We start from the raw sequence: 17,639 nt of genomic DNA on the forward strand, positions 1-17,639 counted from the left end.
GATATTATAATACCCGAAGTATTTTTTTGAGACGATTCTAATAAGGTATTATAATAGTATTTTTTGAGGCGATTCCAACAACATATTCATGATAAAATTTGACTTAATTATGTTAGTACAAATAATAGTCAAAACTAATTTATAAATGATGAAAAAAAATCAAGTGTGTCAATGATTCTAAGACAGATATTTTGGTGAAAATAAGTCAAACGTTTAAAAAATATTACCGGGCTACAATTCATAGCTTTTGCAAGTTTTGTTCCATTGCTCTTTTAAATAATATAATTGCTCCATTGCTAATACGTAGTATATGGATTAAATTTGATTTTAAAAATAAAGCAATCAATTGGGTTTGGGCTACACCCAATGTTAATGAGAGAATGTTGAACTACTTACAATCCCACAAATTAAGAATTATAATTGTTAGCTTAGGATTATAAAGTAGTTTGATTTTTTCTCATTCTCCGATATGGGATAATATTTTCACTGACATAATTTCTTGTTGGTTATTCATGATATCTCAAAACTACACATAATGTTACTCTGCCAAACAAAAACCTTAGTTCATGTTCCTAGATTATTATGGGTAATATATGGAGTGTGGCAAAACGAAAAGAGTGTACAAATGTGGAGGATGGACCAAGGATTTAAAAATCCAACCTACGTTAGGCACTTGAGAGTAATAAGGAAAGAATAGGAGACCCTACTCTTAAAGTATCTGTTTTGGAGATTAAACTATTAATCTCAAAATTGAATCTTTTCTTACCACGAGACCAACACATAATTGTATCTTTTCTTACCAAATGTAACATGATTTTGTGCTCAATTTACATAACAATAGCCTCTAATATATCAATTGCGAAACAACATACATATAGTGTCCATAGTCTCCAATTCTCATATACTACATATGGTTAATGCAATGAAAACACAAAGCTTCTCATTATAAAAAAAATAAAGCAAATCAATTAGTACTCTAAATTGGTCTGATTGAGTTACAATTACTCATTTATTTCTTAAATTTGTTCATCAATTAAACACTATGATGCCTAGAAATGTTCTTCATCTACTAATAATCCCAAATCTGTAAAGTGTGATCGACATGATCCAAGCCATAGAAACACACGTACGCACCTAAAAGTGTGCAGCATCGAGTTGTTTGCCAATCTCGAAAGAAAGGAAGGCATCGATAGCAGCATATTGCACCTGTGCAATACTCAAATTTGGCTGACTCCAATCACTCAAAGTAATGTTTCGTTGCTTTACATACACCAAGTCTAGAACATTATATGCCAACGATACCAACCCTGCGTTGCGAAAGCTGGGCTCATCCCACCTACATCAACAAACATATTGGAGTAATTAGTCACATTGATATGGTAAACAAAAGCTTGAATGCAAATTATTTGATGCAATTATGCAAATAATGCCTCTTTAGTCTTTACTATACCGTATGTAAAACAATTTGCAAGCTATACGTCAAATGTGCAATAACATATCTTTAATCGCTTTATATCATACGTGACATAACTAAGTAAATTTAAACCATAATAATTTAATTCAAGTTTTATTTTCAATCATCCAATACAATATAATAATGATTCATGATTTCTCGCTCTCCGCTAATTTGTACTCGTACGGATTATGACAAAGTTGCACTACCATATTAGGAAAAAAAAAAACTCTCAATTTTTCATTTAGTATATGTAATTAATAATCCCTAAGACCCTTTTGAGCAATTATGCTGACTTTTTTCATCTTGGAGGTAAATCAGTAGATAGTTCCATGATTTATTTTTTAAAAGGATAAATGTTGGTCGGAAAAATCACCGTTGACTTTCATTTTCCGGCGTTGATCACGTCACATGTCAATTACATGACTTTTAATTCACCCTTTCCCTCCTTTCTCTTAATTGACACGTGACATGATCAACGCCGGAATATAAATGTCAACGATGACTTTTCGACCAAGGGTAGTGTTTTACAATATTTATCCTTTTATTAGATAGTTTCTTACAACATTTTTTTTATTAGGTAATTTCTCACAAACAAAAGTGTTTTATATGGTAGTTTTTCACAAAATATCCTTTCTTGAATAGCAAGAATATTTTATTAAAGTTATTGTGTAGTAAATATCTTAAGATTCCGAAATCCGACAACGATAAACAATGCTATTACCATATGCTAAAAAAAGACCCACAAAATCACTAATATTCGTTAAAGATTGAAAAAAGATTCATATTTTGAAACAAAAAGAATTTTAATCAAAGAAAAATCATGAAGATAATGTACGTTCCTAGGAAAACTTTAAAGAAAAAGCATAAAAATTTAAAGAAAAGAAGAAAAAATTAACCTGGTAGAAACCAAAGTACGAAGATCAACAGTGTAATTAACGTTCAACTCATAATCTTGATTAAGCTTTAGTACATCATCATCAAATCACATCAATACCAACACCAACAAAAGTGTAATCTTCATTAGTAAGAAAATCGACGAGGGCTCGAGGAATCATAGTAGCGTACTGAAGTTGAAACACAAGGCAGTGATGGCCTACGCATAGTTGGAGTACAGCCACGGGGTTACGAAAGTACCTAGACGTGTTAGGGCGCCACTCGATGTCGAGACCAACTATGAGTTTGTGGAGACGACGTCGATGGATGTATTCGACACGATTGATCCAAGATTCGACAGATTCTGCTGAAGATGTTACTGTTGTTGCGATTGAGTGGTCGCCGAAGTTGACGTTGAAGTACATGTCTTATGTTTATGTTAATTTGAGAGAGAAATTAAAAGAGAGAACAAAGGTTTTTGTAGGAGGGATTTTGTTATTATATAGATAAGAATTATATTGATGATTTGATTTTTTTTTTTGACGGAAAATAGGAATGTTATTGTAATTATATAAAGTATATATATTGATGATTTTGTATTGATGATTTGATCGAATATAGGAATGTTATTGTAATTATGTAAAGTATATATATGTTGTGTTTCTTGAAAAAAAAAAAATTAAAAAATTTATATTGTTTAATACAGTAGGAAGTTGCTTAGTTTAGGAATGTTACTTGTAATAGACTTGTGAAGATAGTCGTAGTCCGTAGGTGCGAAACTGTTTATTACCTAAATCTATATGCTACAAGTGTAGTATGTGTATTTCCTCAAAAAAAAAAAAAAAAAAAAAGGTGTAATACAAGTATTATTTCTCCATCAAAAAAAAAAAAATACAACTCGTAGATCGAGATGTCGACTAGAATTATTGCTTGGGTTAAGGTCGGATTTAGTATGGTCGGGTCATTGTGGATCAGATTGGCTCGGGTCATGTGTATGTGACATTGTGTGACTAAGGGCCTGTTCACATTTACTGAACTGAGCTGAACTGAATTGAACTGAACTGATTGGAGCTGAACTGAACTGAATTGAGCTGAAATGAATATTTTATGAGAGAGGAAAATTAAGAGCTGAACTGAACTGATTGGAGTTGAACTGAACTAAACTGATTGGAGTTGAACTGAACTAAACTGAACTGATTAGAGCTGAACTGAACTGAAATTAAGTAAATGTGAACAGACCCTAAGTCTTTAATTTTCTGTCAAAAAAGTAAAATAATATGAGTAATTTTGATGATTTTATTTTAAATTTTTTAATTTGAAAAAATTAGAAATCTTGCTAATTTAGGTGTGAAATTCGAATCTCTCTAATAAGGATAAAAGAAGACCTCCAACTAGTAAACCAACCTTGATTCTCTTGACAACTCTCACAAGGGTGTACTACTATATATCATTGTTGGCAAAAATCTTCACCAAAACCTTCAAATTTCAAAAACATATTTACTTTCTAGGATACTATTTTTGGTCAATGAAAAAAAAGATATAATTTGTACTAATAATACTCCGTAGCAAAGTTTGATAAGAACAAGGTTTTAACTAGTTACCACACACAAAATTAGATTAAAGATAAATTGATCGGTGATGCAAACAGAGAGAGAAAATCAATAATATTTATAAATTAATTTTAAACCCTATAGTTTCAAGCCATAGTCTCAACAATGCACATATTTGATCACTTCAAATTTCTCAGAAGAGATTCTCAAAATTCAAAGACAAGCCACTACTAAAGATGATTTCAAGCACTCTGCTAGTAGTATTGCAACCAAAGAAAATTCTTGTCAACCGCGATAAGGCCAACACCACCATTTCGAAACCAAGTTAATGCATATATATCAAGCAACCTTATACATGCATTTCAAGCCATGTAAAAGTTTCCATTTATACTCCAATGCCTCACAGACTAACCCAATGCAGTAGCTCGCACTTAGTGGAAACCTAGAAACTGAACAACCAAACAAGCCACCACTCATCATACATAAGTGATTCTAAATAAACAGCTCAATAGCAAGTTAAGTAGTTATGAACTGAAAAATCACAAAGAAATAACAAAATTTTTTGTAGTTTGAAACACTATTTTTTTTCTAAAAGGCCAAAGGGAAAATTATGTTGAGTAATTTCACTCAAAAACAAGCTCGACCTACACAGTAGACATAGTAACTTGAATGCAGGGCCAAGATTTCTGACCCTGCATTCAAGTTACAAATCAGCTGCCAAAGAAACTCTTATGACTGGCAGAAACAACCACAAAAGGGGAAAAAAAAAAAGAAAAAAAGGAAATTTTATCAGAAATCTCCTTTTAAAAGCATTTTTTTGTGAAAAACCTCCATATAAAAATATTTTTGTGAGATCATGCCTTAATCAAATTTTTTTTTTTACAAAATCATACCTTTCGACAGAAAACGGGGTTTGACCCGTTTTCAGGCGTTGACTACCCACGTGCATATCACGTTTTCAACGGAAAACCACCCAAACCCAGCCAGACCCACCACCAGTCCACCACCACCTACCACCACCTCCTGCCAGCGTCTAGGGTTCCCTATTCCCCCCGCAGGCGACGCTACCCCAGCCCCACCGTCACCCATAACCCCAAACCCCGTCGACGACCCTCCCTCTCCTTCCTCTTCCCACCGCAACCACAACCCTCCTAACTCGGTGGCTAGGTGTGTCACGGAAAGGGAAATCGTCGCCGGCTCGTGGATATCGAGGAGGAAGGAGATCTGATCCAATTAAAACTGTTCCCCAATCAACAAATCTAGTTCGCACCATCGCCCAATCTTCGATTCCACGCCACAACTCCAACCGTACAGCAGCCCCTTAAAACCAGCAACCCTTTGCCACCACATCACCGTCCAGCCTTCACTACTTCTCGCCACCTGCTCCACCGCACCACCTATCTCTGCGCAAGCACAACAACATCAATCCGCAGCAGCCTCCATCTCCACCGCTGCAACACCGCACCAATTGCAACCCCAATTCGGCCCCTCAATTAAGCCCCAAAAGCAGAGCAAATATTGTCCTCCTCCAAAAATTATATTCTTGTTGTTATCCGAGGAAGCGTCGCCGGCGGTCGAAGCCTAAGGTATTGTCGCCGGGAAGGGAGTGGCTGGGCAGGTGCGGGGGTGGGTCGGGTGGCTGGTCTTTGATGGTGGGTTAATTTTGGGAAAATTTTGGGAAATATAAGATGGGTGGTTTTCCGTTGAACACGTGATATGCATGTGGGTAGTCAACGCCTGAAAACGGAGTCAAACCCCGTTTTCCGTCGAAAGGTATGATTTTGTAAAAAAAAAAAAATTGATTAAGGTATAATCTCACAAAAATATTTTTATAAGGAGGTTTTTCACAAAAAAAAAAAAAAAATGTTTTTAAAAGAAGGTTTCTGACAAAATTTCCAAAAAAAAGTGCTGAATTCAAGCACCAATATTGAGCTCTTTTATCTACATATAACTCATCAGAACTCTGGTCACTAGATCAGGAAATCAGGAATACAGCTAGTACAAAAAGGGTTTAAATAACAGTGTAAAACTACCAATAATATGAAGTACTAAACTGCTGAATAAAGAACATGGCAAGCCTAAACAGCTCAAGAGAGACTTTACTGGAAATCAAAGCCGAGTTTGCAACATTAAATCCAAAAAAAACCCCTGTTTCATCGTAACTGTTTTACCTTTTACATCGGCCTCTTTCAAGATAAGTCATAGACTCAGTTAATTAATCACAAGTTTGTACATTTCAGACCATGATAGGTCAGAATCAGAAAACACTACTAACTACATATTCAAAAATACTTCAAAAACATTCATAAAATTCAGAGTGGAATTAGATCGTTGCTTGTGCTACCTTTCACTATCCCCTGAACAACTAGACCAGCTTTTCAAAATCTAACAATTTATACACACGAATTTGCGGTCTTAAATGAACAAACTCGAAGCATCTTCAAGAATAGTAGTAGTATGTTAGTACCAATATTAGAACATATAATTACAAAAGTTACCTGAAATATAGTCAGTAGTGGAGTCCTTGCTAACTTTACCATGGTCCATTGTACCCACCTGAAGTCACAGTGAACACATACATCAGCTATATATTGAACTTTTTTTCATGAAGTATATAGAATGCATAATCACAAATGATGCAAAATGTAGATACAAAAGTCAAAATAATACGAAATGGTGAAAAGTACCACAAAAACAAGGTCAGAATCATCTTCATCAGTAGCAGAAAGATAATCCTCTATGTCAACCACCTTTTGTGAACTATAAGATAGCCCTAGAAAGCAAACAACTACTTTGGTAAGTATCATCGTTTTCATGATTATATGCCACAATTAAAATAGAAATAAACGAAAACCCACCAATTATTCGGGCATTTTCAGGTATATGCTGCGCCACAGGTTTTTTAAGGACTTGAAGAAGTACTTCTCCTGTATCTTTTGATCGAATGCAGGACTTCTCGAATAGCTCAAATACATTATAAATTGTAAAAGGTCTACATATTAAAAACGAACAATAAAATCCTTCTGAATAGTAAAGATAAGGAGTGCATAGAAACTTGTAACAAATATGATTATGTACAAGAGACTTCAATCAGATTTTACTTCTAGCAAACACAATTAAGTCATTATGCAAAGATACATTCCAAAGAATTACTCTAATCACAACATGAGCAACCAAAAAAAAAAGGTGACTATTTAGTTGACTAGACTTCTCTCATATAATAGAATTCTGTTAGAAAAGAATTGATTCAAATTGTAGAGAAGTGAAGCGACCAACTAGTGCACAAAAAAGGTTTAAACATCTTCACTTCCACTCTCACTCGAAGATTACTTACCCAAAATTCCACAAAATCGTTTGCAAGTTCTTGGTATACGAGTATGTGGCTTGATTTCGATGTTAATACCAGAATCAGTTTTCACGTACACAGCTCCAACCAAGCCAGCTTTAGTTAGCGGACTATCTAAAATCTAACGAAGGACCTAGAAATCAAACAATACCAATGCCATAAATCTACAACTCGACGTAAAACAAATACAAGGTTTTCAGAGCTAAAACCAAGTAATTACAATCCTGCTGAGGCAGAAATGTTGTTGCAGGACACTAGCCATGTATTTTATCCTCTTGCAAGCACGGAATTTAATTAATACGTTTAATTACAAAGTCCATCGCGCTCCCTTCCTCCTCTAAACACATTTATCCCTTTCCTTCTTCCGGTCTCTTCTAATTCTTCTACGGAGTAATTTTTCTTGTACAAACCAAACGAAGGAAAATGATGCTCGAACGCTAATTCCCAATTCCCATTATTAGTTAAAATTGTTATCCTCCAAACCAAATGAAATCATAGTACTAGTACTAATAAATAATTGATCAATTATAGCTATATATTAGTCTATACAATACACTACACACACTGTCTTTCTTTACTTTCCTTAATCTCTACATTATCTTATTCAATTCTTTGGTCATGAACATACCCCCACATATATACAAACACAATTGCAATATACAAGCCGAGATTGAACAAACGTTTGAGCTCGATTAAAAGCTAATCAACCCAAATCAAGATTCTCAAACTATAAAGTGTAATAGTACTTGTTACAATTGATTATTATGCTTGATTAAAAACTTTGAAAACTCAAACAAGATTAAATATTTAATAAACAGAGAAACAAACCCACCTCATAACAGATTTCAGGGCAATAATCAGTGGGATTCTTCCCTTGTTTCAATAAAAATTTGGAATCTTCATAGGAATTCAAAATCTTCCGCTTCTAAAATAAAAACATCAAAAAATAATCAGTAATTGTAGCAGAAACAAAAATAAAAGGCTCGAATTATGAGAAAGACTACCTTGCGAACAAAACCCTTGTGAAGAGAAGCGTTCTCGAGGATAAAAATTACGCGGGGTTTTTTAGAAGAGGTGGGCAATTGGTTAGCAGCGACGTCATTGTCATTGTCGACGTCGACGCTGCTGTGCGATCGTTTACTTTGACTTCTCTGCTCTTCCATCTCTCTTTTTCAGTTTCCCCTGTTTTGTTAGGGTTTTAGGCCTTTTAGCAGTATAACCGTAATAACGGAGTAATACTCCCCCGTTTTATAATAAGGGAATTTTTTTGTATCACACCCGCCACACCATATGCCCGGTGTTACTCGAATTATTTGGTCAAAGGTTACTCGAGTTAGTCCTGACCGATTAACCCCTCGAGTAACTTCTTATCGAACCCCTCAACTAATCCCTGACCGATTACACCTTCAAATAACCCCTAATTGAGTAACATTTGACTTTTCTTAACACATTTAACTTTTTTTCAGCTTTGATGTTGACACTTGCTATGGTAAATTAGGTTAAGATTCTAACCTAGTAAGGGGGGGGGGGGGGGGGGGGTTTGGTTCACGGAATATAGGTATGAGGTATGTGTTTAGAATGACTAAAACTCATATCATATGTTTTATTGTTAAAAATATGAATTTTAAACTCATACCTCAAATTATGAGATTTAGAAATCTTGAAGGGATATGAGTTTGGCTCATTTCATTCTCTTAGGTATCAAATACAAAAAGAAAATAGTGAGAGACTTCATTCTAGGATTAAACCAAACACATGCTTTAAGTATCAAGTTATTAATTCGATACCACCTTACCCTCAATTCTTATTTCAAACACATACCACTCTGCGAACCAAATGCCCACCCTTCCTACCTATACCTTAAAAAAAAAAAAAAAAAAAAAAAAAAAAAAAAAAAAAAAACCTTCCTCATTATTTTTAGGAATTTTTCACTTTTGCTACCAGCGAAAAGGCCCTAAATCACATTTGCTACCGGTTTAATTTTTTATTTTATATTACTACCACCTAAATCACCGTTTTTTAAAAATCACTACCACTTAACGGAATCCGTTAGGATTTCCGTTAAGTTTATTAAAAAAATAATAAATTTTTTTTTAAAATATAAAAAATTAATTAAAAAATAAAAAATATATATATAAACCACCCTCCCCAATACCCTGCCACCCCTCCCTGCAACTACCACCACCCTGCCCTCCCCCCCTGCCGACGGCTGGTGCCCAGAGCTTCGGCAGGCGCCGGCGCGTATCACCCCCATCCCTTTCCCCCACCCCTACGCAGCCAAACGAACCCCCTTTCCCTTTCCCCGTTCTCGTTGCCCTGACCCCCACCCCTTTCCCCTTCCCCCCACCGGAATCCGTCCCCGCCAGCCCCGTTCCCCCCACCGAATCGACCCCCTCCCCTTCCCCTATTGTTCTCGGCCTTCACAAACCCTAAACCGCTCGTCCACCACCCCAAAACCACCCAAATTGAATTTAGGGTTTTGTTTCGGTCTCGATTCAGGTTAGGGTGGGGGAAATCGGTTGTTTTAGGTTCGATTTAGGTTGGGGAATAGGGGAAATCGGCCGTTTTCGGCTCGATTCCGGTTGGGGTGATGTCGGGGTTGGTGTTTAAGGGTTGGGGGTGGTTGTTTTGGCTGTTTTGGGTGGGGGAAGGGTGGTGTCGGGGCTGGTGTTTATGGGTGGGGGTGGGGGCAGCGAGGAAGGGATAAGGGAGGGTGGTGGGGCTGTTACCGGCGCCGACAGGGGGTAGGGAGGTGGTCGAAGGTGGCTAACGGGGAGGTAGTGAGGGTGTTCGAGGAGGGAGGGGTGGCAGTGAGGGTGGTTGATGTCACTAACGGAAATTGTAATGGAAAATGTTAAGTGGTAGTGATTTTTAAAAAACGGTGATTTAGGTGGTAGTAATATAAAATAAAAGTTTAAACCGGTAGCAAATGTGATTTAGGGCCTTTTCGCCGGTAGCAAAAGTGAAAAATTCCTTATTTTTACGTGGTTTTCCTTTAAACTTGTTCACACTCACACCCTCCTCTCGCCGGAAGCCTACTCCGAATCCTCCATTTAAGCGGCTCCGAGGTAACATGTTATATTTTTAATAATCGAATATCAATTTCACAAATTAGTAGTGTTTGTCTTTTAATTGAAAATCAGGATAGCCAATTCATTAGGGTTTTAAGATGATTATCGAATTACTGGTTACTATTATTGAAGTAACTAAATATTATAGCGAGCCTTTTTTGCTATGTACACTTTACCCGTGGCGTTAATACTCTTAAGCAAGAAAATTGTATGTGAATTTTCTAGCCTAATATGGTTAATTGGTTATTCAGTCAAATTTTTCTAGCCTTATTAGATAATACACTCAAATTTCGAGTCTGATTGACTCCATTAGTCTTTATAATTTATATGCATTGCCGCATTGGGGTTTTGAGGTTCGTCAAGCTGAGTGTTTTTCCATGAAATTATTTTCGTCAAACCAAACAGAGCCTTAATGTTAGAATGGAAATGAATATTATGACTTTTAGTATTTCGTGAATTGAGGTGAAGGTTATTTGAGCTTGAAGGCATTGACTGCAAATTTGCAATCTTGTTCTGAATCAATGTTGTGTTGTTATCAGGATGGGTGAGACAAAGCGAAAGGCGGAATCTTTGCTGCCCTGCTCTGCAAAGAAGAAGAAGAAGTTAAATAGGGATGGGGTAGTAGCTATAGGAGACGAGGAAGAACGTGTCGAAAAAGAGTCAAATTCCATACAACAGCTTAGTTAACCGACGACAATAGATGAATTGAGTGATGAGGATGAGGTAAATTTATGCGGAATTCCTTTGATTATTCCTACTTTTAAGGATGCAGGAGGAGCAAGCGTAACGTTTGTTCTTGAAAGAGCTTCTTTGACCCTTGCTAATGTTGGCAAAGTAAGTGCATTTAATTTTCAAACTCATGTTATGTTTGATGTTGTATTGCGAAATTTCTGTTTTTAACTTAAAAGAACTAATCACTTTATATCTTCTTATAGAGATACCAAATACTGTCTTCAAATGATCATGCTGATTATTTACGAAAGAAGAAAATGAATCCTTACATTTACAGGCCTGATATAGTCCATCAGGTAGGTAGGATAAAAGGATTCTTCATTTGATGATTTGATCCTTGATAATATAGCTTAGTGTAAATGTACTTTCCATTTGTTGTGTATTTTCACTTGAGCAAATTCCGCTTTCATATTTATTCTTAACTTCAATTTTGTTTCATAATTGATATTTTTAGGCACTCTGTAGTATCATGGATAGTCGAATTCGTAAGGTTGGTAGGCTAAAAGCAGTGTACATCCGGACAGAGGATGGAGTTCTGATAAAAGTAGAACCAAATGTTCAGATACCAAGGCAATTAGAAAGTTTCTGTGATATGATGGGTTTGTTCTTTCCCTCTGAGTGATATTGATGATTTCAGGGTTGTGCAAATTGTGTTCTCATATAAAAGTTTTTCATTTGTTTTCATGCTTTCTAACGTCTCTTCTGATGAACACTTAACTGCTACAGCTGAATTATTGCAAACACTCCGCATCAAAGCCAAGGGTAGCCGTAAACAGGTTCTGCGTGTGGTGGCCAATCCTGTAACAAAGTATTTATCTCCCACGTCACATAAGATAGGTAAGTATTGACAAGATAATGCTGGTGAAATTTTATTTACTTTGGCACTTTGTTAATGCAATATGTTCTGCTGCTTTAGGTCTTTCATTTAGCTCAGAGAAGGCTGTTGAGCTACGAGAGTATATCAGTGGAATCAATAGCAATGAAGACGTTGTGTTTGTGGTAGGTTCAATTATTTGATTTGATACTCATTAGTCAGTATATGCTTTTTCTTTGTTTCTGATTACTCCCTTGAAATTTCCAGGTTGGTGTGATGGCACATGGTAAGATTGAATGTGATTTCATTGAGGACCTTGTATCAGGTATTGCTTATTTCGGTTTCTTGATTTGAATGTTTCATACTTTCATATTTCCAATGATAAAGAATGCAAAAACTTCCCCTTCTGTTATAAAATGACTAGTCCATGATTTTCACTTGGTAATTGGTAATGGTTTTCCATTATATGTGAATTTATGTTTATAAGCCATTGAGAAAATAATAGGCCTATTACTGGAAGAAAATTTCTTCCCAATTTTCATATGATGTGCTCATAGAAGCCATATAAGATTAAAAAGCTGTATTCCTCTGAGCATGAAGCAAACTTTTTTTATTTCAGTATTGACAAGCTATCTGCACGACTTAAGTTGGTGTATAGATTTCATTCTAGACTAGATAACAGGTCCTAACTCCTAATCTACACTGAGATAGTATTGAGTACTGTATCTTCGTGGATTTCTTGTAGAGCAGAGAGTATTATAGCCTCAAACTCTCATAGGATGATGCATTCTCCTGCCTATTGAGTATTGACTATTAAGTTTCTGATTCCTAAATGTATGCTTTCGGGTGTCCATTGTTCCCGTGTGATCCTAGCAGTATGTCTGTGTCCATGAGCACTGAGCACTCACATCTTCTCTGTAGTGCTCTTGCTCTGTTGATTATTGAGTGTGCTAGCTGCAGAGTGAATGTATTGATTAGGAGTACAAACCACAAATAATAAGTGGCAGAGTTGGATTAATTTTCCTATTTATCTTCCTTTGCCTTATAGTTTGATCACAAATTCAGAATTGAATCTCATTATCAGCACTAAGCTCATGTGCCATATATAATGATTATCATTGCGCCTGAAGTTCCAGCTTGTTTCTACCGAAGAAACCTACTGCTGAAAACTCTTACTTCGTCTACATTTCGATTTCTTCTGAACTTTAAGGAACCAGGAACTTGGCCTGTTGGATAAAATGATTCTTCCTGATTATTCTTAGTGACACCATCTGTTTATTATATCCATTGTTTCTTTTCTGTGTTATAATATTAGGATCAAATTGATAATCAAATTACTATTGATTCTAGAATTTCACTTGCATTTTAAGGAAACAGGACCCGATTTTTGTTGCCTTGTGTTTAAAATTTCCAGGACCCGGTCTTTGTAACGTAGTTGTCTGTTGATGCATCCTTTTGCTTCATTTCTGTGGTTTAAGGATCCGATATCAAGTGACACTTTAGCTAATGCTATCTAAAGCTTTACATAATACTAATTGTGCTTTGTTGCTGGCAGTTTCGCCTGAACACTTATCTTCTGGGACCTGTTTGCATAAAATATGCAATGCAATGGAGAGGAGATGGAGCATACTTTGAAGTTGAAGGTCCACTTCTAACTGTTTTTTAGACGACCTATTTGAAAATTCAGGTGGTCAGAATAAGTGAATAACTCATCCCTAACATGAATTCAATCTTATTTTGTGCTATACTACCTGTAGGAAGTACTCAATTCATTACATACATAATTGATTTATGAGATTTAAAGATGTCAAAGCAAATTATTAGTATTATTATTAGGAAAATGCTATACATTGCCCTTATGTATACCATTACCTTATTACTCCCTCCGTTTTTAAATACTTGCTCCATTTCTTCATCCTCGGAGTTTTAGGAGAAATTAGAGAAAGGTAATAAAATATGAAGATAGTGGGGTAGAGGAAAGAATAAAAAATTATAAAAAAAAAAACAAAAGTAGTTGAGAGAATTGGAGGAGAGAAAATATGAAATTCATAAAATATAATTTATGTTGGGTCCATCAAGTGAGAAAAATGAATTAAATATTACTCGTATAAAAGATTTCCAAATAAGGAAATGGAGCAAGTATTTAAAAACGGCCGAAAAACGAAAGTGAAGCAAGTATTTAAAAATGGGGGAGTATTAAATAGCCATGATATAATACAATACAGAGTATTTTCTTAAAAAAAATAATGATAAATGTAATATGGATTACTAAAAACAAAGGTCCACATCTCAAAAACAAAAGTGGCTACAAAATTCTAACCTCCTCTAGTACTCATTTGTTAAATACACCCGGGTGTACAGTACACCCGAGTAATTATTTCATTAATTTTTGCTCATTTAATTTATGAGCAAATCCTCGCTCACTTATAAAATGAGCAAAATTTAGTGAGTAAATAACCCGGGTGTACGGTACACTCGCGTGTACAAAAAAGGCTCTCCTCCCTCCCTCCCTTAATACAAAGCCTCGCTTCCTTTTTGGATAAACCAAAATATGATGCCTCTTTCTATTTAAAGGTTATATTTTTTTGACATTATTATCCTTTTTTGATGAGTTGTCATCTTTTTTCCTTTACTTTTTTGTACTTTTAACATCAATTCCCAACATTTTCTCTCTCTATCTCTTCAATTATTCCCAATTACTTTTTCTTTCTCTCTATCTCTCTCTAACCTCACATGCATATATGTAGTTTTACTCATTAATTTTAAAGAATTTACAACTTTCTTAATTCCCACGTAAAAATTGAAAGAGGCTTTGTATTAAGGGATGTTTTAAGGGATGGAGGGAGTATTATATTTGGAGTTTTGGACGTACTAGTGTGATTGTGTTTAAGATTAAGTAAATTCTTGTCCGAATGTACATCAATAACAATTGACAAACGTCGTGCACTCGTGCTTATATTAATACCAAACAAGTTCAGAAACTTATCACTGTTATCGATAATTGACAAACACAGTCTATAGACGTTTAATAAACAATTTTAGTATAGTGAATTATAAATATAGGTGCTATAAAATTAACAATGCATTTTAATTTTCGTCATAACACAAACTTGACACGTACTATTAATCAATAATGTAGCATTTGCACACGTATGTACGTAGCATAAACTAACGTGACACACTGCCGCCTACCACTATTTATTAAGTTATCACTCACAATAGCAAACCTAAACTTGGTAAAGTAAGCAAAAGTTGTGAAGAAAAAAAAAAAAAAAATGGAAGCACAAAAGGAAAGAAAAGAGGAGCTGAAGGTTGAAGAAAGAGTTGGAGGGATGAAGGTTGAAGATGGTGTCAAAGGTAGCCATGGAGTCGTCGATCCAACGATTAAGGTGCTTATTCGCGACACGATTGTTAGTGATAACAAGGTCAAGAATATGGCTCAACATCCCGATAATGTTCTTGCCTTTTCTCGTTCTGTCAACAAGATTGATTCCTCTCTTGAATAACCGTTTTTCTTTTTTCAAATCAATATTTATTTGACTTGATTTAGGGTTGTAATAAATTAATAATGAGCATGTTGAATGTTAATAAATATGTACTCCGGAGTATTCTAGCTACAAAGCCAATTCAATCAAATAAATTTGTTCCTTAGCTTCCCCCTTTTTCCATGTTTTTAACCTCTACTTCTTGAGTTCTTGTAAAGGTGTGAGATTTTACTTGGATAGTCATGTATATATTTTCTCCGTTTTTTTAACAGTGTGTTTGGATTGAAGGAAATGGCAGAAAAAGAAAGGGAGGAAAATTGAGAGATGTGATCTTTTATTTGAATAACAAATGAGGAAGTAAGGGAATTGAAGGGGACAGAAATGGAGGGAAAAAATTGTAAGAAAATGATTTCTCCCCTCCTTTTCCCTCTCTTTCCTCTTCTCCTCCCTCCCCTTCTTTTTCTTCCTCTTTGTTTATCCTAACATTGTAAGTTTGCCTAACTTCTATTTAAATTTGCCTTTAGTCATTAAAGGCAAGTGATGATATTTTTGTTAAACTCATGGTCATGATTAATTGAAAAAATTTCAACATATAGTGAATAAACGAATTAGTGGTGGAGTACATGATAAAACAACCTTTTGTTATACTTGTATTATAGAGGTAACTTAACCTTTATACCACTACATTTAATCCCGCTTTTCTTTTCAATCAATTTTTTTCAACCAAATATTAGAATGATAAAAGGGAACAAAAGGAACGGAGTGTCAAACATATAGGGTGAGTGAGCAAGCTCAGTGAATTTGTTTTATTTTTTTATTTTTTTTAAATGAGTTTTAAGGACAATATAAATTATAAACAAATTGAAGATTTGAGATTAGGAACTGCAAAATTTAGTTTTACTATCTCTCAAGTAATTACGTGCTAGCTTAACCGTAATAGTGTAACACCATGTGAAAAAATAACATTATATTTATTTATATGTATTCTTAAGCCAAAGTCTTAAGAGCAAGTTTCTTGTTTATATGTATTCTTAACCCAAAGTCTTAGAAAGAGAAGTTTTACTTTGTTTCTTGCATTAAAATACAAAGTCTAGCGGAAAGTTGATAAGATCTATCGAATCAAAGACTAATATAGGCTAAACCCATAAGGGTAATAAGTTTATAAATTTTTTAGTCATAAGGTGAAATCGTCACCAAGTACATCAAATACTTCTTGAGTTCTTGATAAGTTAACTTATAAATTATAACCCATCTCTTGCTAATGTTGCATATGGAGTAATTTCCAACACATAAAAAAAGCCATGAGCTATTTACGTAACTTAATTTTCTATACCTAAACTCTTTAGTTTACTTGTCAACTTTACCAAAAATAATATAAAAATAAAATACTGTAATAAAAATGAGCTCACTAGTCTATATCACTGAGTCATTATCAAAGACTCGTAATGTCATAGTACAATGATGGGATCCAAGTGCACGTGCAACCATTGAACGTAGGAAGAATTACACGACTTTAGTTGATAAAATCAATTGAAAAATCCGAATTTTTATTGACAAATACTTTTAGTTTTTTTTTTTTTTTTTTTTTTTTTCATTTACTTATTTATTTATTGTGAGTTGTTTTGGTATTTATTAATTATAGCTACAAACATATTTTTTAAAATATGGAAATTGTCTTAATATGAATTAAAAAATTATACTACTTTTATATTTTTTAAAAAGGCTATTTAATTTACTTACATTTTTAAATACTACAATCAATTATTCAACTATCGATCTAGATGGTTGGGAGCAATAAAGATTTAATTAAATAATTATAACGGTCCCTAATTCCTATGGAATATATAAATTTTCATAATAAATTAAAAAACAAGTGAACATTATTGATTTTCTTATAATATGAAATCACATTATTTCCTCTCCAACAAAATAAAAAAATAATTTACATCTAATAATATCAATAATATATAGGATAATACATCTCAATCGAATTAAAAACTCTTTTTTCTAATTAATTTGTAACGACCTAATGAATAAAGTGTTAAATTGATAAAATAAACTAAGAGAGTATATTTTTTCTTTTACCCGAGTATATTTTTGGATGTAAAGAGAGTCTCATCAAGAATAATAATGTAATTGAGATTCGATGTCATGTCATATACGTCAAAACTTTAACCAATTAAGCTAGTTGGTGTTGCATATTCGCATACATCTGTTTTTTCATTCGGAAATAATTGTTCATACAAGCTAACTACGTAGTTACTTAAAGTATCACAATAATAATAATAATAATAATAATAATAATAATAATA

The 17,639-nt window shown here is 34.3% G+C and overlaps 2 protein-coding genes and 1 pseudogene across 3 annotated transcripts; 1 reads left to right on the forward strand and 2 right to left on the reverse strand.

The window, feature by feature from the left end:
• Nucleotides 1–1,134: 1,134 nt before the first annotated feature.
• LOC145581379 (3'-5' exonuclease-like) lies at nucleotides 1,135–2,754 on the reverse strand. Its single transcript, XM_081638395.1, has 3 exons — nucleotides 2,451–2,754; nucleotides 2,353–2,407; nucleotides 1,135–1,336 (listed from the first exon to the last, which is right to left on the reverse strand). The coding sequence occupies exons 1-3, from the start codon at nucleotides 2,752–2,754 to the stop codon at nucleotides 1,135–1,137; spliced, it is 561 nt and encodes a 186-aa protein (XP_081494521.1).
• Nucleotides 2,755–3,980: 1,226 nt separating this feature from the next.
• Nucleotides 3,981–8,428, reverse strand: LOC145582515 (uncharacterized). The gene is made up of 6 exons (XM_081639500.1): nucleotides 8,230–8,428; nucleotides 8,058–8,150; nucleotides 6,738–6,831; nucleotides 6,567–6,652; nucleotides 6,378–6,435; nucleotides 3,981–4,328 (listed from the first exon to the last, which is right to left on the reverse strand). Exons 1-6 carry the CDS (start codon nucleotides 8,386–8,388, stop codon nucleotides 4,219–4,221), a joined length of 600 nt encoding a protein of 199 aa, XP_081495626.1. The 5' UTR covers nucleotides 8,389–8,428; the 3' UTR covers nucleotides 3,981–4,218.
• A 1,489-nt stretch (nucleotides 8,429–9,917) lies between these two features.
• LOC145583309 (uncharacterized) lies at nucleotides 9,918–13,639 on the forward strand (annotated as a pseudogene). The gene is made up of 8 exons (XR_014100103.1): nucleotides 9,918–10,293; nucleotides 10,836–11,130; nucleotides 11,232–11,324; nucleotides 11,483–11,627; nucleotides 11,755–11,865; nucleotides 11,945–12,027; nucleotides 12,110–12,167; nucleotides 13,398–13,639. The product of XR_014100103.1 is annotated as an uncharacterized LOC145583309 (transcript).
• The last annotated feature ends 4,000 nt before the right edge of the window (nucleotides 13,640–17,639 follow it).

Source organism: Chenopodium album, chromosome 15, assembly GCF_948465745.1.
Source record: "Chenopodium album chromosome 15, dcCheAlbu1.1, whole genome shotgun sequence".
Classification (NCBI taxonomy): domain Eukaryota; kingdom Viridiplantae; phylum Streptophyta; class Magnoliopsida; order Caryophyllales; family Amaranthaceae; genus Chenopodium; species Chenopodium album.

Coding starts and splice junctions, on each gene's coding strand:
- LOC145581379 (XM_081638395.1), bottom strand. CDS start 2,754: ATGTACTTCAACGTCAACTTCGGCGACCACTCAATCGCAACAACAGTA. Junction 2,408..2,450: donor TTACACTTTTGTTGGTGTTG/GTATTGATGTGA, acceptor AGCTTAATCAAG/ATTATGAGTTGAACGTTAAT. Junction 1,337..2,352: donor CGTACTTTGGTTTCTACCAG/GTTAATTTTTTC, acceptor TTGTTGATGTAG/GTGGGATGAGCCCAGCTTTC.
- LOC145582515 (XM_081639500.1), bottom strand. CDS start 8,388: ATGGAAGAGCAGAGAAGTCAAAGTAAACGATCGCACAGCAGCGTCGAC. Junction 6,436..6,566: donor ATTCTGACCTTGTTTTTGTG/GTACTTTTCACC, acceptor CTGTGACTTCAG/GTGGGTACAATGGACCATGG. Junction 4,329..6,377: donor CACTACTGACTATATTTCAG/GTAACTTTTGTA, acceptor TTGGTTGTTCAG/TTTCTAGGTTTCCACTAAGT.